Below are 27,288 nucleotides of genomic sequence, written 5' to 3'. Positions count from 1 at the left end.
TAAGATTCAAAATCAGATCTGGCTGGTTCCATATCCTACGTTCTTTCCTCTAAAATGGAGTTCCTTCCCTTTTAATGTACTACCTATATAAAATCTTTCACTCAAATATATTTACCTCAAGGTCTACAAAAACACAAAGTATGTATAAAGAATATATAAGTAATGATCCTGATTCTCTCAGTAAGATAAGAGTTAACCATTTTCCCTCCAAAAATTCCTCATTATTTTAGCCTTCTGGATACCAAATCAAGTAAACTGACAGATGCCATATGCTAAATAGCATCTTGGGTCCTGGAAGGGTATCTCTGCAATAAGAGAACTGGTAATGTCCTTCCATCTAAAAGGATATATCTATTTATATACTTTTTAAAAATACCTTCACAAAAAGTTAAATTTTAAAAACACAATTCTATAGTTAAAATTAACAAATCTAAAGGCCCTTCAACTAACTTTTCCTAAATGACCATTAGACTCTGCAGCTTTCACACTCCAATTCGTGATTGATTGGCAATGTTATAACTGAGTAGTAAGGTCTAGCCTTCACCACTGGGAAATCAGGGATATGCTTCTCAGATCATCATAATGTGGTAGAAACATCCGCCTACTTGTCTTAATTGATCCGCGCCTTATGGTCTGAGCTTTCAGTTTAATGAGCTCTATCCAGCTGCTGCATCTGTCTGCAAAGGAACTGTAATCAACTGACGTTGCTGAAAACACAGACAGAAAACAAAAGAAAAAACAAAGAAAAAATATGGATGACGTCTCTTACTCGTCAAAACACTCCTTCCGATGACGTAATTTACCGATAACTTAGAAAAAGAAGGTACTTTTCAAGTCAGATAAAGAGAGATAGTAAAGAGTCAAGCTTTAGACACTGATTTGTCCAAAACCAAGTTCTCAGTGAGCTGGCTGAGCATTTTTGGTTAGGGAGAGCATAAGTGGAGTCCAACATAAACATCAACGAAAGGACCACATACTGTGCTTTAACTAACTTTATTTATTCTTTTTAATTTACAATATTTTAGTTGTTTCTATTTTAGGACTTTAATTTACAATCTAAACTTTGTAAATAATTCCCTTACCGATTTTTACCATAAAATCAAAAATAAAAATAAGAATCAAATGTTGACAAATACATGAAAAAAAAATCACTAGTTGATTTATCTTCTATTAAAATATCTTCTTTCCATCATCAGTAACAGGAAAGTCAAAGGAGCATTTTTGCCAATATTCTGTTTCCTTGTCTGATTTTTGGCAGCAAAGCCTCTGGTAATATATGGGAAGGGGCAGATGTGAGCCTAACAAGTTCCCCTTTTAAAAAAGAATAACTTTTACTACCGCTAAGCTAAAAAAAAAAAAAGTTAAAGAGCTAGCATTTTATTTTTAGAAACTGGGACACTATTAAAATTCTGAAAAATTAAATATTAGTTTAATTATTATAAGAAAAACGCATTCTAACTAAAATAAAGCCATAGTTTGGTGTCTATTCCATTGTCCAGTGCATTTCGTCAATATCTGTACTTTTATGCACCACCAAACTAGAATTTCACACCCTTGGTGACTATTTGCTTAATCAGACAAACTCACCTCTCTGTGCAGCTGGTATACCTGAGTTAGAACTTGCACTCTCCAGGTGTTCTAATAAGACAATACGAACAACATTAGCTTGGATGCTACGTACAAGCCTGCATCTCTTCTTTGTTGTTTGTTAATACAAGCCACAGGAATAGGAGGAAATTTTTATGGCTTCATTACAAAAGCAAACCAAATAGAAACACTTAGGTTTAAAATGCAGTTTCTATTGATATATGAAAACTAGCTCAGTTAATAAATACCATGCCAAGAAAGGCTACATGCTTACTATAATACAAAAAGTTTCAGAAACTGTGTAGTCACAAGAAAATATAAACACAGTAACAAAATGTTAGTAGGATGAAAGTAGGATGTGAGAAGACCAAGCAAAGTGTTGGACGCAGTATTTTAAATGAAACATGGAAGAAAAATGTTTGTGGGCAGGAGGAGCCAGCAAGATTAAAAATGAAAGACAAGGTAATGACCTATGCTTCACATATAAAACAAGCTGCTTCAGAGCTATAAGCCGCCTCACCACCACCCTCTTTATTCAATGACTTCAGTACAGACAGCTCCCTCTGGTGGTATCCAGACTATGTGGAACTAAAAACTGACTGATCTCCACAGAAATAACTAGGAATCCCAAACTAAAATAATTCCCTTTCCAGTAATCTCATGAAAGCAGCATCCAGAATGTTCCCTGATATTTTATATGTTTATTACAGATATTTAAAGTATTATGCAAATTTAAACAGCACCATAAGAAAAACCCTTCATAATCTATTTTTAATGTTCATGCTGTAGTCACACTAGCATATTTAAATTTTTGTTTCAAAGAATTTTATAGCTGAAAGAACAGTGCCGCCAATTTGTAAATAACTCATGAAAAACACAGAATAATTTGGGTCAGCCAGTTTTTTTTTTAAAAAACTATAAACTAAGTATACAAGGGTACTTCAAAAAGTTCATGGAAGGATTCATACTATCTTTCCATACTATTTTTCCATAAACTTTTTAAAGTACCCTTGTATATTTTGATCTCTACTTAATGTGCTGATATTTTGGGAATATTCCTAAATTAATAAAAGTTAAACTTTTCAAAAATACGATTTGTACAGAAAGTTTCTGCTAATTGGGTGTAATGGAAGTATCCCCTGATCCCTTACCATTTTCATAAAGTGAGTGACCACTAGCTGATACTGGAGAGTGTACAGTAGTTGACATTCCTCTCAGAGCACAGAGCTGATGAATAAAAGGGATCACTACATGGGGTCCACAAGATGCCTGTGAGTGCACCAAGATATGCACATGCCCTGACCATCATGCCTGCAGACAGTAGATCTAGACAGAAAGAGTCCTCCTGATTTAGAATCTTGAGGAGCTTTGGAAATTCGAGAGGAGATGGAACCTATAGGAAGAAGGCCAGAACAGGCTTGACATTCAGAGGCTTACCAGGTCTTTAGGGACAGCTCAGCACAAAAACAAACTCAATGCAGAAACTGGAAAAGCAATTGGCCTATCCCAGGCTTATGTATCCCAAAAGGGTCCCAGGGCTCTCATATGTCTTGTGCGGTACACATTTGGTGGATGTAGAATTACAGAAAGTATAGTTGGCATTAGGAATTTTGTGAGATTTTTTTAAATGCAGGTCTGGGGAGGAATAGCTTAAAAAAATTGAAAATTACTAAAATTAAATTTTCTTCTAATCTCGATATTGTCTGGGTAATATGGAATTCCTTAGTAGCAACTGTGTATGATTTCATGGCAAATACACACAGAAAGAGCTTAATTAAACACGTAGTATCTGTTCCCATCTCTAAGCTATCGGCGCAAAAATACAAGGTAAAAAATGATCTGTAAAATATTTGTGTTCTTAAAAAAGGATGACTAGAGAAGAGAAGGAAATAAAGGGCATCCAGATTGGAAAAGATGAAGTCAAACTGTCCCTGTTTGCAGATGACATGATCCTATATATCGAACAGCCTAAAACCTCTACAAAAAAACTGTTGGAATTGATCAATGATTTCAGCACAGTAGCAGGATATAAAATCAACACACAAAAATCAGTAGCATTTCTTTTCTCCAATAGTGAACATGCAGAAGGAGAAATCAAGAAAGCCTGCCCATTTACAATAGCCACCCAAAAAATAAAATACTTAGGAATTGAGTTAACCAAGGAGGTGAAAAATCTCTATAATGAGAACTACAAACCACTGCTGAGAGAAATTAGAGAGGATACAAGAAGATGGAAAGATATTCCATGCTCTTGGATTGGAAGAATCAACATAGTGAAAATGTCCATACTACCCAAAGTGATATACAAATTCAATGCAATCCCCATCAAAATTCCAAAGACATTTTTCTCAGAAATGGAAAAAACTATTCAGACATTTATATGGAACAATAAAAGACCACGAATAGCCAAAGCAATGCTCAGCAAAAAAAATAAAGCTGGAGGCATAACACTACCTGACTTTAAGCTATACTACAAAGCTATAATAACCAAAACAGTATGGTACTGGCATAAAAACAGACACACTGACCAATGGAATAGAATAGAGAATCCAGAAATCAAACCACACACTTACTGCCATCTGATCTTTGACAAAGGCACCAAGCCTATTCACTGGGGAAGGGACTGCCTCTTCAGCAAGTGGTGCTGGGATAACTGGATATCGATATGCAGGAGAATGAAACTAGATCCATACCTCTCACCGTATACTAAAATCAACTCAAAATGGATTAAGGATTTAAATATACACCCTGAGACAATAAAACTTCTTAAAGAAAACATAGGGGAAACACTTCAGGAAATAGGACTGGGCACAGACTTCATGAATACGACCCCAAAAGCACAGGCAACCAAAGGAAAAATAAACAAATGGGATTATATCAAACTAAAAAGCTTCTGCACAGCAAAAGAAACAATTAACAGAGTTAAAAGACAACCAACAGAGTGGGAGAAAATATTTGCAAAATATACATCTGACAAAGGATTAATATCCAGAATATATAAGGAACTCAAACAACTTTACAAGAAGAAAACAAGCAACCCAATTAAAAAATGGGCAAAAGAGCTAAGTAGGCATTTCTCTAAGGAAGATATCCAAATGGCTAACAGACATATGAAAAAATGCTCAACATCACTCAGCATCCGGGAAATGCAAATCAAAACCACATTGAGATACCATCTAACCCCAGTTAGGATGGCAAAAATCCAAAAGACTATGAACGATAAATGCTGGCGAGGCTGCGGAGAAAAAGGAACTCTCATACATTGTTGGTGGGACTGCAAAATGGTGCAGCCTCTATGGAAAATGGTATGGAGGTTCCTTAAACAATTGCAAATAGATCTACCATACGACCCAGCCATCCCACTGTTGGGAATATACCCAGAGGAATGGAAATCATCAAGTCGAAGGTATACCTGTTCCCCAATGTTCATCGCAGCACTCTTTACAATAGCCAAGAGTTGGAACCAGCCCAAATGCCCATCATCAGATGAGTGGATACGGAAAATGTGGTACATCTACACAATGGAATACTACTCAGCTATAAAAACGAATGAAATACTGCCATTTGCAACAACATGGATGGACCTTGAGAGAATTATATTAAGTGAAACAAGTCAGGCACAGAAAGAGAAATACCACATGTTCTCACTTATTGGAGGGAGCTAAAAATTAATATATAAATTCACACACACACATACACACACACACACACACACAAACGGGGGGGGGAAGAAGATATAACAACCACAATTATTTGAAGTTGATGCGACAAGCAAACAGAAGGGACATTGTTGGGGGGGAGGGGGGAGGGAGAAGGGAGGGTGGTTTTGGTGAAGGGGAGCATTAATCAGCTACAATGTATATCGACAAAATAAAGTTAAAAAAAATAAAAATAAAAAAAATAATAAAGGTCAAAGATGAAAAAAATAAAAAAATAAATAAAAAATTAAAAAAAAAAAAAAAAAAAAGGATGACTAGAATATCTTTGCCAAGACAAACAATAAGCTCTTAAGAATAGTTGCCTCTTGGGAAGAAAAATGAAGGGAGAAGGAGTCTTTTTTTTGGACTGTAACATTTTTATAGTACATATTCAAATTTCTCATTATGTGCATTTATTCATTCCCCCCACCCCCAAATTATAAAGGGTAGGGAAGAGGGGAAAAAGGAGGGAAAATGTTTATTCCCTGCTCTCAAATATGAATGCATTTGAATTAAAATCTGAAAAAACAAAGTTTATAAGTTGGAGATAGTCTTCAGGGAAAGGTTAAGGGAAAATTTTTTGATCTCTCTTAAAGAGAGCAGGTGCATCTTTTAACACATGATCTTATTTTTTCTCTCAGAGAAAAGGCCCGAGATGAGATGGTCCTGGAAGCAGGTGAACACTGGCACCTCAGAATGGTTTGAATATTCACATATCCAATGTCTTCAGACTCTCAGTTCCTCTGCTCCTTCTGATTACAGTTTGGCTTCTCAAGTAAGAGTCTTTTCAAAATGGAAGGTACTGCAGATGTAAGCAGCCTGGCTCACAGGCAAACTGGTAATTCTGGCTAAAACCTAAAGAACATGCAATCTCTGGGTCAATAATAAATAAAAGACACCAGACTTCATTATTCACATGCAGAAATCTCATTAAAAGTCTTTCAAGCTTTGTTAAGGAGTTAATGCTCAGTCGTGTGCCATTTGTATCCCAATGTGGAAGAGTTTGAAACAAACACTTCTTATGTTAGATCCCCATTCTGGATGCAAAGAGAGTCTCAATCACGCCACACGGCAGTCCCTTCTCTTATGAATTCCTTCCCATTTAATAAAAGAAAAAGATTATTTTGCTTTTCTAAATAAGTCACCTTAAGTGACTGTTATCCCCAAATAAATGACCCTAGAAATTTAGGGAAGCAAATAGGACTACGTTTTTATTTTCTCTTAGTGCATGCTACCAGTATATCACAAGTGGCGTGGGGAGGGAAACTAAGCCAAGTGAAAAGTAGTTTAGTGGGAACTAGCATATTGATGACAAAAAAAGAAAAAAAGTGGCAAGGATTCTTCTTTCCTCAATTATACATTCTCCAATGCTTCTAAAGTTTGAGATTTCTCCATTCTCCTAAATAATTTGATATAACAAATGACAAAAGTATTGGTTAGCTGTTGCTGTGGCTTGAATGTTTGTCCCCTTTAAAACTAAAGCTGAAATTTAATTGTCATTGTAATGGTATTAAGAGGAGGGGCCTTTCAGAGGTGATAGGCCATGAGGGCTCCACCCTCATGGGTAGGATTGGTGCCATTATAAAAGGGTGAGTTTGACCCCCTCTTGGTCTTTTTGCCCTTCTACCATGTGATAACATAGCAAGAAGGCCTTTGCCAGATGCCAATACCTTGATATTGGACTTCCCAAGTCTCCAGAACTGTGAAGCAGTAAGTTTCTGTTTTTTATAAATTACCCAGTCTCAGCTATTATTATAGCAGCAAAAAAACGGACCAAAGCCAGCTGTAAAAAAATTCAACACTGACCACTAACTCTTTTTGACTAACTATTCACTTTACATTATTAGAATTTACAGATCATCTTTGCTCTGAATAATTAAAAAATATCTGAGACAATCTTATCTGGACATCTTTAAAAATAACTAAATCTGAAAACATTCCTATAAATTCTGAAAAGATTCTCTGGCAGATTAAAACACATGCAATCTGGAGTCATTAAAATTTATGCTTTATTTTTCTATTTAAACATTCTCAGTTTTAGGTTATTTTATGATCAAAAATTGGGTTTTATGTTCCTTTAGGCATTTCCATCAATCAGTAACGCATTGATTAGCCATGCCCTATAAATATAAAATCTGGCTTAATGACTAAGACAAAGGATATGTCTAAACATTCAGTATAAACTTTATTCATAATGGTATTCAAATACTGATGGTTTAATAATGAAACTTGATTATACTTATAAATTATTAAAGCATAAAGAAAGATAGAAATAGCTTGGATTTGGATAGCTCACAAGAGAAAAATTCAACTGCAACACATAGGTGTTACATACATTGATGACAAAGACAATTAACTTCTTTACTTGGGTCATTTAAGTTCTGCACCTAGAGGTGCAGAACATCCTAAACCATGTATCGTTCTTCTTCAGTCCCCTTCTTTCATTTTCCTGTTTCTGTTTCCAGATATCCACTCCTTTTCTTATGCTAATCCTTTGCATCTTCCCTTCCAAATAACCCGTTTTCTGTCAGTAACCCAATTCAATTTTTATTTGCTTTTCACTCTTTCTTCCTCTAATTCCAGATTTCACTGTCTTCAAGCTGCCTTGAAGAAGCTAGAGAGGTAAAGATTTTTATCCCTATGTCTTCATAATCTCTTTCTTTCCTTCCTTCCTTCTTTCCCTTTTCTTGGATGAGTTTCTCACACATTTCCCTCCCTTTACTTTCTATTTTCCTTATTCTCTTCCCCTCAGCAACCTTCTCCTTTCAGGACCATCCACTGATTGTTTTGGCCATCCAATAACATGAAGAGCTTCAGCAGTTTTTTTTATTGTTACCACCATTTGCTCATACTGACAAAATATATTTAAAAAAAAACAGAAACAACAGACATGCAATGGATTGTTAATATATAAAGATATTTTTAGTTAGTATAAAGAATTATATACAATTGTAAGAATTCAGAACCATTAGTTGGCAGGAAAAGCTAACTTTTGTAGTTTTTATAGATTTATACTTCTAGTTGCTAGTTTAAAATAATGTTAGGCAAGTCATTTTTAAAATTAAATTTGGGGCTGGCTAGTTAGCTCAGTTGGTTAGAGCATAGCCTCATAACACCAAGGTCATGGGTTTGGATCCCCATACCGGCCAGCTGCCAAAAAATGAATAAATAAATAAGATCAAATCAAATCAAATGTGGCTTAACAGAAAGAAAAGGTAACTTTTATAAAAATAAAAATATAGATTAAGTAAAAATAAAAGATGAAGAACTCCCGATGTGGATATGCAATTATGGAGAACAATGCATTGTGGGTATAAATCAACTTGTTTTCTTTTATATTGAAAGCCAGACTTTAACCTATGCTTGCCACATTAGTCAGCAGTTAACGTAATGAAGAAGAGTACTCCTGCCAGCCTATACAGCTTATACACTGAACATGAGGAAATCACCCCAGCATGAAGCAAAATGAAAGCAGAAAACGAGGTAGGGCTAAAAAAATGTTCTCCTATACAGTTTCATTTAACAGCATATAAAAACTAAAATTGACGTAATTAACCCTTTTAAAAGCTTAAAATTATCAGTAATGCAATGAAAGCTATTGTCCTATTATAAATTAGATTTATTAAATATCTGAAATATATTTAAAGTGGTATATGATTCACACACTTGTCTAATCTAACTTCATAAGCCCTACAATACAGTAACTAATATCTCAAGATGTAGGTCTTCAGACATTTATCTAAAGTAATATGTTAACCTTTTACAAAAATTACATACATAAAATTCTTGAGATCATTTGCAGTCTATAAGAAAAATCTTATTCATCTTTTACTTTTCACCCAGATTACTTTCACCCACACTCCTCGTTTTTACTAGATTTGCTCTCTTTTTCTCTACACAAATCATTTTAAAAGTCTCTTGAAAACCAATTCAGAGAAAAACTGAGGTGTGGATCTTAATAATGAGAGAAAAAAACATTATGAAAGTGGTATAAAAAATTTGCTATAGCCATCTTTTTTCTTATAACACAGCTTCATATGAACATAAATAATTTATGCTGATGCCACATCATCTAAATTCCTCATAGTATTCATCAAAGAATTTTGATGACCTTCCCAAGATAATATCCTTTAAGAAATTATTGAAGCTATTTAATAGCTCAGCATCTTTTAATATTTCAAATTAAAAAAATCATGATAACTACCAAGGTAACACCAAATCAACCATAAATTTAGACACATATCAAACTATTTTGTTACCTTGAAGAACAAAACCTAATATAATAAAGGATGGAAAGAAAAAATTGAACATGGACGGACAATTCAGGCCCAGGCTCACTCTACACAGCGAATTAGGATACATGTAATTGTAAGATCATTTCTTCCCACGACATTCACCCATTTTGATAACACAAAAATATAATGAAAGGTTTATCTACAAGTGAAAAGTTGGAAATTTTAATATACTATGCTTAGCTCTTGAAACTACTCTCCCTGTCAACCTATAAGAAAATGAAAAGTTTTAACAAATCATCCTATCTGTGATAAGAACGTGAAATATAAACTAGAATTCAAAGCTGTTGGAACTAAAAAAAGAAAAAACTATCAGCTTAGCTAACCAACTTAATAAAACTATAAAAACTATGCATTTATTTACTGGTATTAATAGTTGACTTTTAAGTCTCTGTGGTTACATACAAGAAAGCACACACACGTTTTGAGCATTTATTCCTAACACTCTTATCTTTCTCTCTCCTGCCTGTTTCCTCTAAAATGCTACCCTTAAATTTTTCCAGACATTTCTAATCTCTATTCAAAGCCTTCTGTCATGTAAAAACACTCACTCACTCCACTCATGTTATAAGACTCTATTACTACATTCTTCAGACCTTTTCAAAACCCATCTTACCCACAAAACTTCCAAATTACTTTGAGATAACTTAAATATATATTTTGCCCATGTCCTCCTGAAAAGTCTTGAGGAAGAATAGACAATAAATGAGCATGTAACATAAACCACGATTTACAAAACTACAAAACTATTTACAAAACAGTAGAGATACACTTTTAAGTGTTTACTGATGATTTTAAAGTGTAACATTCAAGAAGAAGTACATAGGTCTTGCCCTTAAGCACACAGTGTAAAAAGTTTTACATATATTAGTATTAGATGTGATGATACTGATAATGATGATGATGATGATGATAAAGGTGGCATGATCTGACTCAGTAGTTTTCAAACCTTTTGAAACCCTTTCTTCAAATACAATCGTATATAGAAGACCAATACATAAAAGCACACTGAATTGAAACAGATTCAGTTCAGAGGTAGGGAATCCAGAGACCTAGCCTCTCACTCCCCACCCTTTTCTACTCTCTCCTACCCTGCATCCTGGAAGGCCATGAGGCACCTGTGGAAAAACCCCTATGGTTTGGAGTAGAGCAGAGTTTAAAAATTATTGATTTAGTTGATTACAAGCTATTTGTAAACATTTCATTTAACTTAATTACAGAACCTCAGTGTGACCTCAGTCACTAATTTAGATTTGATCTACTTTTTAAATTATATGAATATGTTAATTGAAGAATCATAAACTACAGAAACCCAAGGAATCACAGAATTTTAAAGGTTAGAAAGAATCTTAACCTTTCACATTTTATATATGAGGAACTGAGGCTTAGAGAGGTTTAGTAATTGGCCCAAGTTCTCACACCTTATCAGTGTGAGAAGAGAACCCAGGTCTGTTACTTTTTTTACTCCACCTGATGGCCCCTTTCCATGCTCCCTAAAATTAGCCACAATATTTTAGGTCTTGTTCAAATATGATTTATTCTACTCAAATTCTTCTTTCCTTGTTCTTTAGTTCATAAAGTATCATTTTTCACAAAAATATACTAATGGCCACATAAGCACTAGTTATAATTTATAATTACCTTTGAAAAACTGAAAGCTACTGCAGAAGCTGTAAGTTATCAGTGTAAATAAGGCAAACTAGCAGCTTAAATCTAATCTTCCTCAGAGTTCAGTAGGTAATAACACTGTAAATCAAGCTAATAGGGACCTACAAATCTATTCCTACAGATTATATATTGATATTCCTATGTATATATTCTTATAGGTTAGCAATTGATAAAATCTTTTTTGGTTGATTAGGTTTTGGGGGTTTTTAGGCCCCCGTTGCAAGGTAAGGATAAATGAAATGGTCCCTAAAAGTGATTTGGAACTAACCCTGCATAAATTACAAGTTTCTGTATAATGTAGGTGTTTTAAAAGAAAACACTTGCTGTCTAGTGAGTTCAAGAAAGATTCTCTTGAGAGTTCTGCTTTCTGTTCTGGAAGCCATATTTAATTCATAAATCTGAACTCAGATCACCTTTGAATTTGGTTTTTCCTCTCTGTTTTTTCAAGGAAGTTAAGGTATGTTAAAATTCTCTATGGAGTTCTAAATTAGAATTTTAGGAGATGACAAAAGGGAAAGAGGACCATAGTCACCGTGTTAGAAAGTTCAGTATCTGAAAGGAGCTTTTCTTTTCATCTTCAAACTATGAGACAAGATCTACTTATCTACACAGATAGGCCCTGCACTGATTTAGTAAAGATTCTATATAAAACTATTCTGTATTATACATAATTTGGTACCAGATAAAATAATTAACAAGTAGGAATCATGAAATAATTTCACTTATACTACAAAATAGTAAAATTAGAACAGCTGGTTTGATTTTAAACAACAAACATCATTTCTCAGAATAAAAAATTTAGGAAAAAAAACTACATTCATCAAATATGTAATACTACAAAATAAGGTAAGTGATTTTGAAAATTTTCATAATAAAAGCTACACTGAAATCAGAAAAGAAATGGAAAAAATACCTTTCACTTTTCTCTGAAGATTGTACAGATCAAAAATAGATATACTGCTATTAAATTAAGGGGCAACCATTTTGCACTGGAAAAAACTGGCAGTATCTTACAAGTACATAACAATGTTGTTCAATTAAAGGCAAGGCACACAAAAGATAGGAAGCTCATCTCTTTTTTACTTGTACTATTTCCACTCAAAACCTCTCTACATATCTTCTGAAGAAAACAAGCGTTCTGCTATCCATAAAAATACAAACATTTTTGTAAAGGCTTGATTGTTGCTGGAAATATAATTTACCAAATATAATATAAATACCAAATATACTATGTGTAAATAGTTATGCTGGGAAGTCCAAATATCTGAAAATAAAACTTTAATACATCTGAGGTATGAGAATGGAATATCAAATGAAAAATTACCTTAAAAATTTATAGTAAAGTTACTTGAGAAATTAAAATAAGAGGAACATTACTTTCTCCCATTTATGAACATGAAGAAACATACGGTGAGGGGATGAAGAACAAATCTTCATCTCGAGATTAAGTAAGATTCCCTATAATGAAGAAGCAAGTGAAAGAAACTAGAAACTATGATTTGTGTTTGCATTTCCCTTACTTAACCAACCTTTAGATGGTGGAAAAGGATGAGAAGGAAGTGAATCTGAACAGAGTTCCAGTGGAAACTGCAGAAGTTCTTCATTATCTGTAGAGGCTTGAGAGGCAAGAAAAACACCAGTAATTTAGTAATAATCTATTATTAACTTTTTAAAAATTAATAATCTATAACATACACACATATAATATAGTCATGTGTCACTTAATGACAGAGATACGTTCTAAGAAATGTGTCGTTAGGCAATTTTGTTGTTGTGCAAACATCAGAGTGTACTTACACAAATCTAGGTGGGATAGCCTACTACACACCGAGGCTATATAGTATCACTGTTACAATCTTATGTGACCACCGTTGTATATGTGGTCCATCACTGACCAAAATGTCATTATATGGCACATGACTGTATTTGAGCATGTGTGTGTGTGTGTGTATATATATATATATATATGTATGTATTTTTCCCCACCTCCACCCCAATTTTTTCTGGTTATTTACTCCTTGGTTTCTCCCATGGGGACCCTTCATCTGCATGATGTTAAGAGTGGTGCTACCTTCCCTGGTTTTGAGACTTTAGAAGATTAATACCTGTAAATCATTTACCACAGTGCCTTGCAAATAATAAGCGCTCAATAGTAATTATCATTATCGCAAACTTTGTACCTACTGGTTTCTATGATACTCAAACCAGTTAATATCTATTTATTTGATAAACATCTGAATACATACTGTTTAGTACACCTGTCTATCTGACATTAAGTCAATGCTCAAATTTTACCAATGTCATACATGTGGAATATCATCAACTTTAAAAAGTTTAAACTAATCATGAACATTTTATTTAGCCAATAAATCATTTAAACTTTGGAAAGTACTATATCCCCCCTCCTTTTTTTTTCAGAACACATAAATAGTTTCTAATAATTTGGGTTTCTTTGAAATATACTAAGAATGGTACTTCCCAAATTGTACTGGATTAAGGACACCTCTGAGAATCTGTTGAATACTATGATACTTTTCCTGAGAAAAATATGTAGGCAACAATTTTGCTTACTGCATCAATAATTCTCAGATGCCTTGAAGACTTCACCAGAGATCTTAGGATAGGGACCCCTAAATTACTGCAGAATTAATATAATCTAAGTCTAAAAAGCAGCATTCCCTAATGTAAATACCAGTCAACCATCTACTAGTCAAGTGTGAAAAACATCAAATCAGCCATCTGCTTATCCATACAGTTATTTGATAAAGATGAACAGAAAAAGTGGTAAATACCTTGTCAAGAAACAAGTCATTTATTTAATGTACCTGTCCCCTATATTTTATCACTGAGTTATAATGCAGAAAAACACAAACTATACTTCCTATCCATCAAAGGCTTACCTCTTTGCAATGACTTTTCAACATGTGTTTTTGTGGTTTGTAAAGCCTGATTTTTGTCAAAAGTTATTGCAACAGCTGTGACTGTAACCTAGAATAACAGAAACAATATAATTAGCAAAATAACCATTGTGAAATTAAGGTTTTTACAAATCTTTTCAGTACCATGGAACAACCTATACCAACTGGCTAATTTGCCTCTCCTGGTTAAGATCCTCAACCAGAATTATATATAAACTCAGGTGTTCAAACCACAAATATGCCCAACATGTATACCTAAATCTACATATTTCAGAAAGAGCTCAAGAACATTCTCTAAAAGACAGGAAGGTAGATGAAATCCTACCTGATGAGTACACATCCTATTGTACATATGCTGGAATACACATGATTCAACCTTCAGATAACCAGAGTTCAGAAAAATGAAATACATGTGGTCTGATTCATACTAATATATGTTTTAAAATATTCTGAGGTAAAACACTGTGTTCTTAAGTTATTTAATTATGGCAAAATTATACTACCCAAAATGATCAGATAAAAGCTAGAAATCTTCTTTGATAAAAGGCTGAATCTTAGTTACCTGAATTAATTCATCTTCAGGCAGAGATACCGTAAAATTTACGTGGCAAAGGCAGCAGGGGATCATAGATCGTAGTTTAAAATACAGGCTCTACACACAGAAAATATTAGTAATGTCACTTTTTTTAATTTAAAAATTTATAAAAGCTTGTTTTCTTAATGCACATTATATTATGGCAAATGAAAAGTTAAAAAGATTAAAACAAAACTAGTCCACTTCTGTTTTGTCTATTCTTACATTAAGAATACATTTTTTATTATTTAAGCAGATAATAAGATTTAATCCTATTTGTCAGTAAGACATAGAAAATAATATAAGAAATAGTTTTAAATTTACACATATACACTGGATTTTTATGAAATTTAAAGCTATTAACTAACTTAAACTATAGCTTATTACAGTATGCTTTATCAAGAGGGAGAAGACGTCAGCATCTCACCTGATGACAGAGGTAAAATTGATAGGTAAATAAAAGTAATTCAGCCCACACCACAACTGTGTAAGGTATTACAGACAATTCAGACAATACACTTTTTAAAATTTTACGACACTTAGGAGATTTAAATAAAATTTAGTCAGTCTGAAGGTTCCTACCTTGAGCAAATTTTCACAGAGATCATTAAAGTTCTTATTGAGAGCTTGATTAGTGAGGTTCAGGCTGCTTAATCTGATTACTCTTACTGAAGTGAACATCTAAGTGTAGGGTGATATAACAACATGTCATTGTTATTTTTAACTAAATACTGTTAAGAGCTGATAAAATTGCCAAATAATTGAACAATAACAACTAATGTGGTCTCAAATAGGATAGCATTTTAATTGCAATAAGGAGGTAAAAAAATAGATATTTTAAATGGAACATACTAAAATAACTTATGTGGAATTTGCTTAAAATTGAGAATAAAAGGTTTACCTGTATTTCAGATGTCCAATTATTTATACCAGGCATAATTTCTGTATTACAACTATAAAATCCTGTCAAAATAAATTATAATTAAAATATATGATAATATTTCATCTATTTTTGTGTTGAAGAATAACATTTTTCATTTATTACATGAAGTCTGAACTATAAAACCCTTCATCCTTTTTCCCTTTTCTTTTGTTTTTTTTTCTTTTTTGCTGGCTGGTACAGGGATTGAATCTCAAACGCCTCATTCTTTTTCCTAAACTCCATACCTTCAGGAAACTTTAAACCATCCTAATAAATTATCATCATTTTTTTTCATATACAAGCATAAATAAAAGGTTAAAAATCAGTTCCACCTCAGTTCTAATGTATTTTAAAATTATATATTTTCCGCCATTGAGCAGCAAAGCACATGACAGCATGTGATGCTGTGATAAGGTGTTTAAAATAAGGTTAGTACTATCACAATTACAAACTAAATTATTGTATGTAAAACTAGGTTCATCTCCAGTTAATTTTTCTCTGTTCACCTGAAGGAGGAGGGACGTCAGTGAGCAGAGAATGCACATCTTCCATGGCATCTGTGTCATCGATCTGAAAATTAAAAGATTAAAACTATTATAGAAGTAATAAATGTATAATTAATTCAAATTTTTGAAAATGAGTTTTAACTTTTACCAAATAAAAAAGATAAGAGTCAAGAAAAAGTAGAGCCATTTTTCCCTAAGTTAAAATGTAAAATGTGAAAAAAAATTCTAATATCAGTAAATTTCTCCGTGGTAATAATTACGAATAATTCTAAGTGTATTATTTTACATATTAAAATACACTGAGTTCAAAAGAAAAAAAAATCTAGCCTCTTCTCAAGCCTTTACGAGAGCATGTTTCAAAAGACTTGCAAAGATACCATGAGCAATCTTTATCCCAATCTGTTTAAATTAATAAAGGTTAATTTAAAAAAAAATCTTTTGACTAAATACAGAACTGCTTTACAATGGATTTAGGTAGAGATAAACTTAAACACATATCTGCAATAAGTCTAAATCTATTTTTGTTACATCACAATATTCCACTGTGAATAGTAAATAGGGAAAACATGCAGCTGGACATACAGTGACATTCATCTGTACAGCGGGTATCTAAGTCCTGACTCGCAGTCCCTCTAAGCTTTCCCTCACATCCCCCTTTGGACTTCAAGACCCACTTTCACTTTCATTCCACCTTAGCTACCCACAATCATAGCCACACCTCAACCCACTATTCCCAAAAGCATTCCACACCCAGGATCTTAAGCATTCTCCAGCTACAATCCCCTCTTTGTCCCTTCTCTTCTGAATCTGCCCCTTTCCCTCAGTCCTCTGCCCACATTTGAAACACTTCTGTTCTTACATGCCTCCCCACTTATCCAGGATCCTGGGTTCAGACCTATCAATAATGATCTAGATCAAACGTCAGGTAATACTTTGCATCACCTGGAGAGTTTGTTTGATAAATTGCTCGGCCCCACTTTGGAATTCCCATTTACTAAGTCTGAGATAGGGGCCCAAGAATTTGCATTTCTCACAAGTTCCCAGGTAGTGCTGATGCTTCAAGTAGTCACAGCAAATTTTGAGTAGCACTGCTCTGTATAGTACCCTGGAACCTTTTACATCTTCTTGACCTAACATATTCTTCTACTTAGCTCCATTTTCTCCCATTCTCAGACTGTAGAGAAATGTAAGAAAAAGGAAAAAACAAAGAAACAAACGAAAAACCCAACCATACAATTTGGGTTTTCTACAAATTAACACTCTCACCTCAGTTATGCCTTGTGCATTTCTCATGGTTGATATCTTCATCACAGTGACTGGCACTGTTCCAGACTCTTCAAACCTCCAATCCCATCCAAACACAATTCTACCACTCTGCTTCACTGAGTTCAAACCATCTGATTTCTTCTCTCTCAGCTTGCACTCTACTACATTTCTCAGCATCCTGATTTATTTTCTTTCCTTCTATATCAAAGGAAGATCTTTTATCTCTTTCAAAGCTAACCTTTCTACAGGTGAGGGGAGGGGACACAAATCTGTGACAGAGGAGGCTCCATAAGCCTTTCGTGCCACATTTATTCACTAGAAAAATTACTAAAACATTGAGTATCTTATTATAAAGAAAGAGCAATGATAACTTCTGAATTCACCAAGAAAACACTATACTCAGAATTCCCAGTGATTATATTATTATATATTACATGCAAAAATGTTATAATCATAGTAACAAAATATAAAGCAGATAATAATTATAGTAAGCTAAGGAATAACACTTTAATTTCTTATTTAAAGTCATTCAAGTTTACAAAAATAACTCCACAGGGTTAATACTATTTTAATATTATTTGAACCAATACATTAATTGTTTCAGAAACATCTGCATTATTCTATCAGTCTTCTGGGGCTGAACAAAATATGTATTACCAAATTCTGATATTTTCAAGTTTGTTATAATTTCTATTAATTTTTTTTTTATATTCGTAGCAGTTGTAATGACATAAAAGTATCTCATCAATTTAGGATGTGACTGTAAAATGCATCTCTTATCTTCCAAAATCTTTAAGAAATTAGCCTCTTGCAATATTACCTCCAAAACAAAAGCATCTTTTTTCCCATGTGAAAGGTCTAATTCTGTAACTTCATCAGAGCTTTCTGACTGAGATCTTAAAAGTCTTGAGCGTTGTCTAGGTTCTGGGATGGGTGATCCTATAATTTCTTCAGAGATCTCCTAAAAGAAATATTTGCTTTAAATCATGAGACTCTCTTTTTCAGTTTTGTTTTACATTTTTATACTAATAGACAACTACCTGTGGAGATAAAAGTCTGTAAAATTTATTCAATGAAATCTGTACTTAAGTATAATCTTTATGACTAATTTTTTATAGAGGACATGGTATTTCCTTTTACCCATAATAGCAATCTTATTGGTAGACTAATCCAGAAACATATACATAACTGTCAACAGACAGAACAAGACAAAATTGACATCTGATATACAGAGAGGATAATACAATGAGTATAGAATTGGCAGAACCTTACATTATTGTATCAATCATCTGATACAATGTCCAGTTCAAAAACCCAGCACTCCTGGCTATGCATATTTTCTATGCAACACTTAAAAGTCCTAATAGGTCATAAAGATTTAAAGATTTAAGTCCCCAGATAGGATTCTAATCTTTAATATCTTTTCTTGTCCAGTGGTAATTTTTCAAAGCTCCACATATAAAATGTGGAGTATGATAAATGTATGCCTATATGTATATGAATAAATACACTATGCATGTGGGGACTTCTGGTCAAGATGGTGGAATAGACAGTCCCCAGCATCACTCTCTCCCACAAATCAACCAATTTACAACTATAAAAAAGCAATGACAACTAAGCTAGGGCTGCTAGAGCTCAGGGGAAGAGCTCATAGGAGAGACCTATGGAGGTATGAAAGTGGGAGAAACCACGATAAGAGTAAGAAAAAACCACTCCGACCATTTCGAATCTCGGCCGTTTCCAGGCTGGAGCTGCTGAGCGCATGGAGCTGGCAAAAGCCACAGCTGCGCCCTTTGGATGGAGTTGCTTGGAGGTGGCAGGAGAGAAGAGGACCTTGTTGGCCCCCAGGCCAGCAAGACCACTAACAGGGTTCCTGTGGTCCCACATAGGAGCAAGGAGCCAGAAAAACTGAAAAAAAGGAGCCACTCAGAGGCTGGTGAGTCATTGTAAGCAACCGGCACATGGTCTGTCCCATGGGATGTGTTTGGAGCACAGGCAGTGTGGGAGATGAGCCCACTGGGGGAACACTGGGGCACAGCAATGAGAGCTGATCTGCTCCCCAATCAGCACAAGACCACTCAGAGGAGACTGGTCAGGAGTGTAGAACTGAATGGGGTGCAGTTTGGTGAAAAGACTGAAGCCCAGACCAGAATTTCTAACAATCCAGGTGTACCAGATCTCACAAGAGCTGGAAGTACCTATAAAGTCAACCATTAAAACCTGAGCTGCACAAAAAGCCTTCCCTAGGAAATCAGCAGCAAAGCAGCAATTTAGCTCAACCACAGAGCTCAAGTACTGTTCCCCACAGGAAGTCCCCCCATTTTAGAAGTAAGCAAAGGACAACAAATTAGTTAAAGTGCAGTTTAGGTGGTGGCAACAGCAAATAATACAACACAGAACTGAAAGAAAAAACAAAGTACCCACAACCAAAGTTTGACATTAACTAGTAAAGATCTCATTTCACCAAAGAACACCTGTAACACTTAGAAGAACTGGAAGTCCCCTGGGCTACCAAGCCAGAAAGGGTGGAGGGCCAGGGGCCTCAGCCATGCCCCGCAACAACCGCAGCCAGTCCAGGGTGGGTGCTGAGGGCTTCAGCCATACCTCCCCAACACACACAACCAGCCCTGCGATGACCACTGAGACACAGCAAGAAGGTCCCTGGGTTCCCAAGCTGGGGTGGTGGGGGGTAAGGGTTTTTGCCATACCCCCCTGACATCTGCACCCAGCCCGGCAATGACCAAGCCACCACTTGAAGCCCCCGGTCTCTCCTGTGGGAATGAGGAGGGTGCCACAGGCCTCAATCCCTCCCTCCTCCTTTCTCCTTCTTCCATCACATTTCCTTCCCCTTTCCCCTCTCCCCTTCCCTCCCAACTGTTCCACAACATCATACAATGTAAAAAATATATATATTAATAAAATTATAAATAAATAAATATACTATGCATGTAATTGCTGTGCAGCTTATTAAGCTAAACAAACTTTGGTCATCACAATAATGATCTGTTTAAGGTCAGTGTATGGTGTAAGCCCATATGGGTTACTGAACTTTTCCCTATTATATAGCTAAAGATCTTTGATAACTAGAGGTTCTAAATACCTGTTGGCCACAAGGAGTACCGGAAGAATGTGAATACGTGAGCACAAATGCAAAAAGCAGAGCCTATTGTTGGTGTAACAGTTATCTTTTTAAAAAATATGGAAATTACAAGTAAAAGTCTTTTAAAAATATAGTTTTAAGTGACCACTGCTAGTGCATACCTTATATAAAAGATTACCACTGCACAATTTCATAACATAGCAAGATCTATGGAGTATTTTCACATCCACTTATCTTATTTGCACTCCAAATTAACTTGCTCTACATATATTTAACAGGGTGCATAATATAATGACTACAAAATATGAAAGAGCTGCAATTCAAAGCAAAGTAGTTTTGCCTAGATTTGAAAACTAGTAAGTGTGGAACCTGTCTAGGTCAGTTCTTTTGTTCTTCTTATGTTCTCTTATGTTCTTCCCACTAGACATAACACTTCTTTTTATGATGTTATCGTAGTTTCAAATTCGGCAATGCCTCTGTTCAGTATATCGTGGACCTAATAAATGTAACTGTCTGGTATTTAATATATTTTAGATTCATAATGAGGTTTTATAACTAGTACTGTTATTCAAAAAGATTTGCATCTTGTTTTGATATCTTTGATTATCTCCACACAGTTCAATTAAGTGGTACTACACTTCTGCACATTAGAACATTTTTCAGTGTACTGAGAAAAAAACCAAACAGGATTCACTTCAGCTAGGGCTATCTTCCTTATATAAGGAAAACACTGATCCACATTTTCAGAGTGGGCATATATTGCTTTATAAAACTGAAAACACAAAACCCCAATGTGTGTAGTGGCCTTTATCAAACAAATTCTGAGATGTTATTCAAAAGAGGTAATGTAGTAGGTATTTGAAATAAGGAAAGACATATTAGAAGACTCATAAATCGATGAGTCCTTTTGTGGAAATTCAGTCATCCGCAACACACGAAATCCATATATGCTAAAATTTTTTAAATCATAATAAATTTACTCCTTCTTCCAAAATGTAAACTGTGTGATACATAGTAGCAGCTCAATAAGTATTGAATGAATAAAGTAATTAATTCATTCTTATTTAAATACATCCCTGCCTTAAAGGAACTTACGTTTTAGTAAACGAAGACAGACATGTAAAAACTAAGCATAATAACATTTAACAGGAACTATGACTGAAATACATACAGGTACAAGAGGAACACAATGAAGGAAAAGTCACTTTTTCCTGTGGGAGGTCAGGACAAATTTACAGATGTGATAAACACTATTAAGTAAAAGAATTCCGCTCATATCATTAGAACTGATAAATGAAGTATAACATGTAGCTTTACAAATCATTCTCCCCACTGGCATAAACATGTTGAAATATCAAAACAAACTGTGAGATGTTCAAATATCAAAATATAATAATAAAAGAAAATGTACTACAAACAAGTGGTCGGTAAAGTGATATACAGAGAGCTTTGATAAAATTCCTTTCTCAAGTATTAATATATTAACACACCAACATTTTTATTCCATTTAAAGAAGCCTAAGTCGGTGCTGTTCAATAGAAATATAAGGCAAGCCACATAGGTAATAATGAAAAGAAACAGATGAAATCAACTTTAATAAAATATTTCATCTAACTCATTATCTAAAATACTAAATTTTCAACAATAGTCATGAAGGCTACAAATAGTCATGAGAGCTGGCTGGTTAGCTCATTTGGTTAGAGTGTGGTGTTGATAACACCAAGATCAAGGGTTTAGATCCCCATATCAACCAGCTGCCAAAAATTTGTAGAAAAAAAAATTCATGAGATATTTTATATTCTTTTCATACTAAGTCTTCAAAATCCAGTGTATGTTTACCCTATAGCACGCCTCGATTCAGACTAGCCACACATCAAGTGCTTAACAGCCACATGTGGCCAGTGGCTACCACAATGAGCAATGCAGCTCCATGTCAAAGCCTTAAAATTCCTCCCTGCTTAACAACTTTGCTAGAATAATATGATAAAAGCCATAGGTCTGATGCAAGAATTCAGATGCACTGTTCCAGAAGACCAGGCAAAATTAGATTTTATATATATATATATATATAAAAATAAAAACAACAATAATGTTATTCAAACACTTTCCTTTTGTGAAAGTATTTCACTATCAGAGACTCATAAAAACAAATGTTTTCATTCTTTTTTTTTTTTTTTAATGATGACCGGTAAGGGGATACTAACCCTTGACTTGGTGTTGTCAGCACCACACTCATCCAGTGAGCCAACCAGCCATCCCTATATGGGATCCAAACCCGTGGCCTTGGTAGCATCAGCACCACACTCTCCCGAGTGAGCCACGGGCCGGCCCCAAATGGTTTCATTCTAACTTCAACAAATCTTTCCTTCAACTCTGACTATGGCTATAAGGCATCCAAAGAGGAGGAAGCATTTTGTGATACCCACGGCAAACTTGGTAAGAAGCCTGACTATGGAGATGACTGGTAGAAAAAAATGTAAGAAAGAAGCTCTAACTGAAAAACTGTACTCTTCCACAGATGTAGACATCTACATTTTCTTTCTTCTTACTAAAAAAGAGCACTTTAAACAACACATTTCATCATACTTACTGGAGGATTGATTTCATATAACTCTTTGTTCTTAGCAATTGTGTCATTTATCTTCTTTTGCATATGAGAGATATGCTGTTCATATGAGCCATCATTAGGAGTCTTCCCAGCAATCTGAATACCACCAGGAGTTGGTAAAGCTGCTAAATATACACCTGTGGCAGACTTGTACAAATAATGGAAAAAGAATTAGAAAAAATATCTACAGAATAATGGTCCTTAAGTCGTCATACTTAGGAATGTGGTCTTTGCCCTGCAGGAAAAAGATAATAAGCATCAGTGTATGCAGGGGACATCTGCAGAAGGGCATGCAAAAACATAACTGGTAACAGGGGTTGGTTTCTTCTGGAGAGGACCCTGGGTAAGTGGGAGATAGTTATGAAAGGAGGATTTACTTTTCACTGCATACCCAATTGTATTTTTACATTTTTATCTTACAATTTAAAAAAATACAATTTCAATCTTTAAAAAGTTTAGCAAAATTAAATTAAAAGTTGCTAAAAAATTTTTCATGAATTAGTAGACATCTACCTTTAACAGTGACAAAAGTAAAAGGGAAACTTTTCTAAGGCAAATGAAGAAACTGAAGTTCAGAAAGGATAGGGAACTTAGTCAAGACCACAGTTGTTAAATGTGGAGAAGAGATCTGAATCTAAGTGTTTCTTACTCCAAAAGCCAAGAACTTTTCACTATATCACCTCATCTCCATAATTACCTAGAAAAAAGTTTTTTTACTTGATACAGATTTGTTTTAAATCTTTAATTGATATACTATTAATATCTGAATCTGTAACAGTAACACATATCATTAGAACTGGAAAACTATTATGAGAAATACAAAAAAAGATAAAACTTATAGCTGTGTGCATTTATGTTTAAATATTTTAATATAAGCAAAGCAAAAAATATATACAAGTGTAAACATCAAATTGTTAACATCAAAGGGGTGGAATGAAAAAGAGAGAAGACAATTCTTTTAACTTCAGATATCTGTGTATTTTGAATCGTTATTATTTTTTAAATTCATTTAAAAATTTTGTAAAAGTCCATCCTAAAAACTATATGATACTCTATAATGAAGTCTGCACAACAAATGAAAGTGATGCTCAGGAGTGCTCTCTCTTGGTTTGCTCATTAGTGTTTGTCACTGCACCCATGACCCAATCTCTGATGCTCAGCTATGGAACGCCTCCCTCCCCCAGCCATATGAAGGCTTAGCATACCATCTTCAACACTTTCTTAGCTCCATTCATTAACAAGGCAACAGCCAAGCGGGCCGGCCCGTGGCTCACTCGGGAGAGTGTGGTGCTGATAACAAGGCAACAGCCATGAATGGTTGAGAACACAGACTCTGGAACCAGATAGGCCTTGGTTGGAAATCCAGTTCCAACACATGTAACCATATCACTTTGGAGTCTTGACCTATCACAGCATCCAATTTCTCCTCTTGTAAAGTAAAGATAATATTACATTCCTGCTGAAGTAGCACAGTGACACCTAGTAGGCACTCATCAGAGATTAGCTATCACAGAAGTGGTGACTCCTGAGACCTTGAGATTTAAGAGTACAAATTATAACATAGCACAAAGTCCAAAACATTCAACAGTTGTAATTAGTATCACTAGTGATCAGGAAGGAAAAGATCAGTATGAATCAGAAAAGCCATAGGAGGGTACTTCAAAAAGTTCCTGAGAAAACAGAATTAAAAGATAATATGAATCTTTCCATAAACTTTTTGAAGTACCCTCATATTTAAGGCAGGCCTTGAATTAACAGTGTTAGGAACTACTTTCTTGGGGCTCAACCACTAGAAACACTTGGTATAGTTAGCAAAATGTTTTTTAAGCCTTTGAATTTGAATCCAGCTCTCAGTCCCCAAAGGAACTCACCAATCACTATAGTCTTGTATTCAGCCCAAATTATACATTTATGTTATGCCCTTGCTAAGCATGCAAATTTTTAGACCACTTAATTAAAATGAACACTTCTCCCCCAAGTTAATCTAAGTGTCAAATACTTTAAACCAGATTACTTTCATTAATTATTACAAATTTCTCATTAAAAAATTGTTATTCCTAATCAGCTTACCATCATCACAATTATCCCCTACATACAGAAATTTACATATTTGCTCCTGTAGAAAGAACAGATATAGCAGGAAACAATATTGCATTATACCTTCAAAAGTATACTGAGAAAAAGAATTCAAGTTCCATAAATTTCTATAAATTTATGGAACTTGAATTCAATTTAAAATAAAATTTCTATGCATGTCTCAAAAAGATGGCAAGAGAATTCCAATTTGAAAACCGCCAGTGACACAGACAAAAATCCTGGCTAGCAAAGTGCCTAGAATATGAGATTTCCATAAACACTGTTGATCAGATTCCATATGATCAGTATATATTTTTATAGGCACCTAGTTCTCTGGGTACTATGCTACTTACAGAGGTAGCACCGACTTGTCCCCCTGACATCTTTCCAGTCAGAACTCATTTTCTAACAAGCCAAGGTGAACATGAAACGAGATAGAGCTTTTCCTTGTCTCATGTTTTATCAACACTTAAGATTAACAAATGTATTTTATAACACATTCTGCTGTTGGCCGCAGGTGTACATTTACGATGAAGCTTCATTGTCTAACAGTAGGCAGTGTCTCACATGTTTTGCTTTATTTTCTCCATTAAAACTAAAGATTTTTTTATAACGTGATTCTGCCTCCCAAGGGACATTAAGCAATGTCTGGACACATTTTTCATTGTCACAACCAGAGGGATACTACTAGCATCTAGTGGGAAGAGGCCAGAAATGCTGCTAAACATCCAAAAATGAACAAAAGAGCCCCCTGCGACAAAAAATTATCTTGCACCAAATGTCAACAGTGTCAAGATTGAGAAACCCTGTTTTATCAACATACAAGCAATACTAAAGCCCAGAGCAATGGTGGCCAATTTACTAAACAAGCTAAAAATGATAATTTTTAGAAATATAACTATTGATGCTGTGGTCGCAATCCCTTTAGAATATGCGAAAGCCTATCACCACATTTTTCAATTCTTAAAATGCCCCTAACCCTTAAAGGTCTTGATTATCAGTTTCTTTAGATAATTTTTTTTAAAAGACTCTTTGAACCACATAAAACAGAATCTATTACAACTACAGAAATCACAAAGCCAAAACATCTAAACTTACCGCTAAGCCCATCAACATATTTTCACCAACAGTGATCTGAATTCTTAGTCCAAACAAAGCATTCATTCCTTTGAGTTTTAATTTATTCATTAGCTGAGTATGTACTTCATATTCCATAAATGGCAATAGATTACTGATAGCTGTAGCATTTGCTTCTGCCTGTGCTTTCTTTTTTAAGCGACATAATCTGTTAAGGAAAATAACTTAGTCAGTGGACTGTATTCATGGTACCGTGCAAAGAAAAGTCCAATTTATAAAATTTTCTAAAAGTTAATAAAACATTTAGTTGTTTCAAATGGGCTTATCAATAATCTTTTCTGCCAGTTTTTGTCATTGTATTAACTTTTACCAAAAGTCATATTTCAGTAATTGAAAACAAAATCTCTAGAAATGAAATAAATACTGACCAAAATCACTAGAGAACATAATTTAAAATCTTAGGTTTCATAACTGCATGTGATCATATGACAGAAAGATAGTACAGGAAAAAAGTTAATTTACTCATTAAAAGAATACAAAAGTTACTTGAGCATCTACTATGTGCCAGATAGGCCACTTTCAAAGGAACAAAATAGTAAGACTAATGGATTATTTCTCAATGGTAGCAATGAAAGCCAGAGAGCACTGGTGAAAGGACATCTTCAATGTGCTGAAAGAAAATAACTGCCAGCTCAAAATATCTTTTAAAGATAAAAATAAAATAAACACAGTTTTCAGACAAAGGAAAACAAATAGTTCACCACCAGTAGACCCATCAAAAGAAATACTAAAACATATACCCCAGGCAAAAGAAAACAAATCACAAATGGAAGGTCGATGCAAGAGTAAAAAAATTAAATGTATTAGAAATATATTTTAGAAGAAAAATCAACATGACTTTGAGTTTGATATGGGGAAGGTGGGAAAGAGGACAGTGTCAAAAATACCAAATTTGGCAAGAAGTACTGGATAGAGAAATGTACCATTTATTAAAAT

At 34.4% G+C, this 27,288-nt stretch overlaps 1 protein-coding gene across 5 annotated transcripts in view; it reads right to left on the bottom strand.

The window, feature by feature from the left end:
- Positions 1-27,288, bottom strand: part of C2CD5 (C2 calcium dependent domain containing 5) — a 107,969-nt gene that overhangs the window by 24,340 nt on the left and 56,341 nt on the right. For 2 of the 5 annotated variants that reach the window (XM_063076258.1, XM_063076259.1), the window contains 10 exons: positions 26,314-26,500; positions 23,122-23,286; positions 18,252-18,392; positions 16,166-16,229; positions 15,639-15,700; positions 15,320-15,418; positions 14,726-14,815; positions 14,146-14,233; positions 12,775-12,861; positions 606-707 (listed from right to left, as the gene is read on the bottom strand). In XM_063076258.1, the coding sequence (XP_062932328.1) occupies positions 606-707; positions 12,775-12,861; positions 14,146-14,233; positions 14,726-14,815; positions 15,320-15,418; positions 15,639-15,700; positions 16,166-16,229; positions 18,252-18,392; positions 23,122-23,286; positions 26,314-26,500 (1,085 nt within the window). Of the gene's footprint in view, positions 1-605; positions 708-1,587; positions 1,639-12,774; positions 12,862-14,145; positions 14,234-14,725; positions 14,816-15,319; positions 15,419-15,638; positions 15,701-16,165; positions 16,230-18,251; positions 18,393-23,121; positions 23,287-26,313; positions 26,501-27,288 lie in introns of all 5 variants that reach the window. The other 3 variants (XM_063076260.1, XM_063076261.1, XM_063076262.1) reach the window with 2 other exon arrangements.

The sequence above is a fragment of the Cynocephalus volans genome, chromosome 12, assembly GCF_027409185.1.
Source record: "Cynocephalus volans isolate mCynVol1 chromosome 12, mCynVol1.pri, whole genome shotgun sequence".
In the NCBI taxonomy this organism is placed as follows: domain Eukaryota; kingdom Metazoa; phylum Chordata; class Mammalia; order Dermoptera; family Cynocephalidae; genus Cynocephalus; species Cynocephalus volans.
Note: the sequence above shows the minus strand (reverse complement) of the source record. Positions and strands in the feature narration are given on the sequence as shown.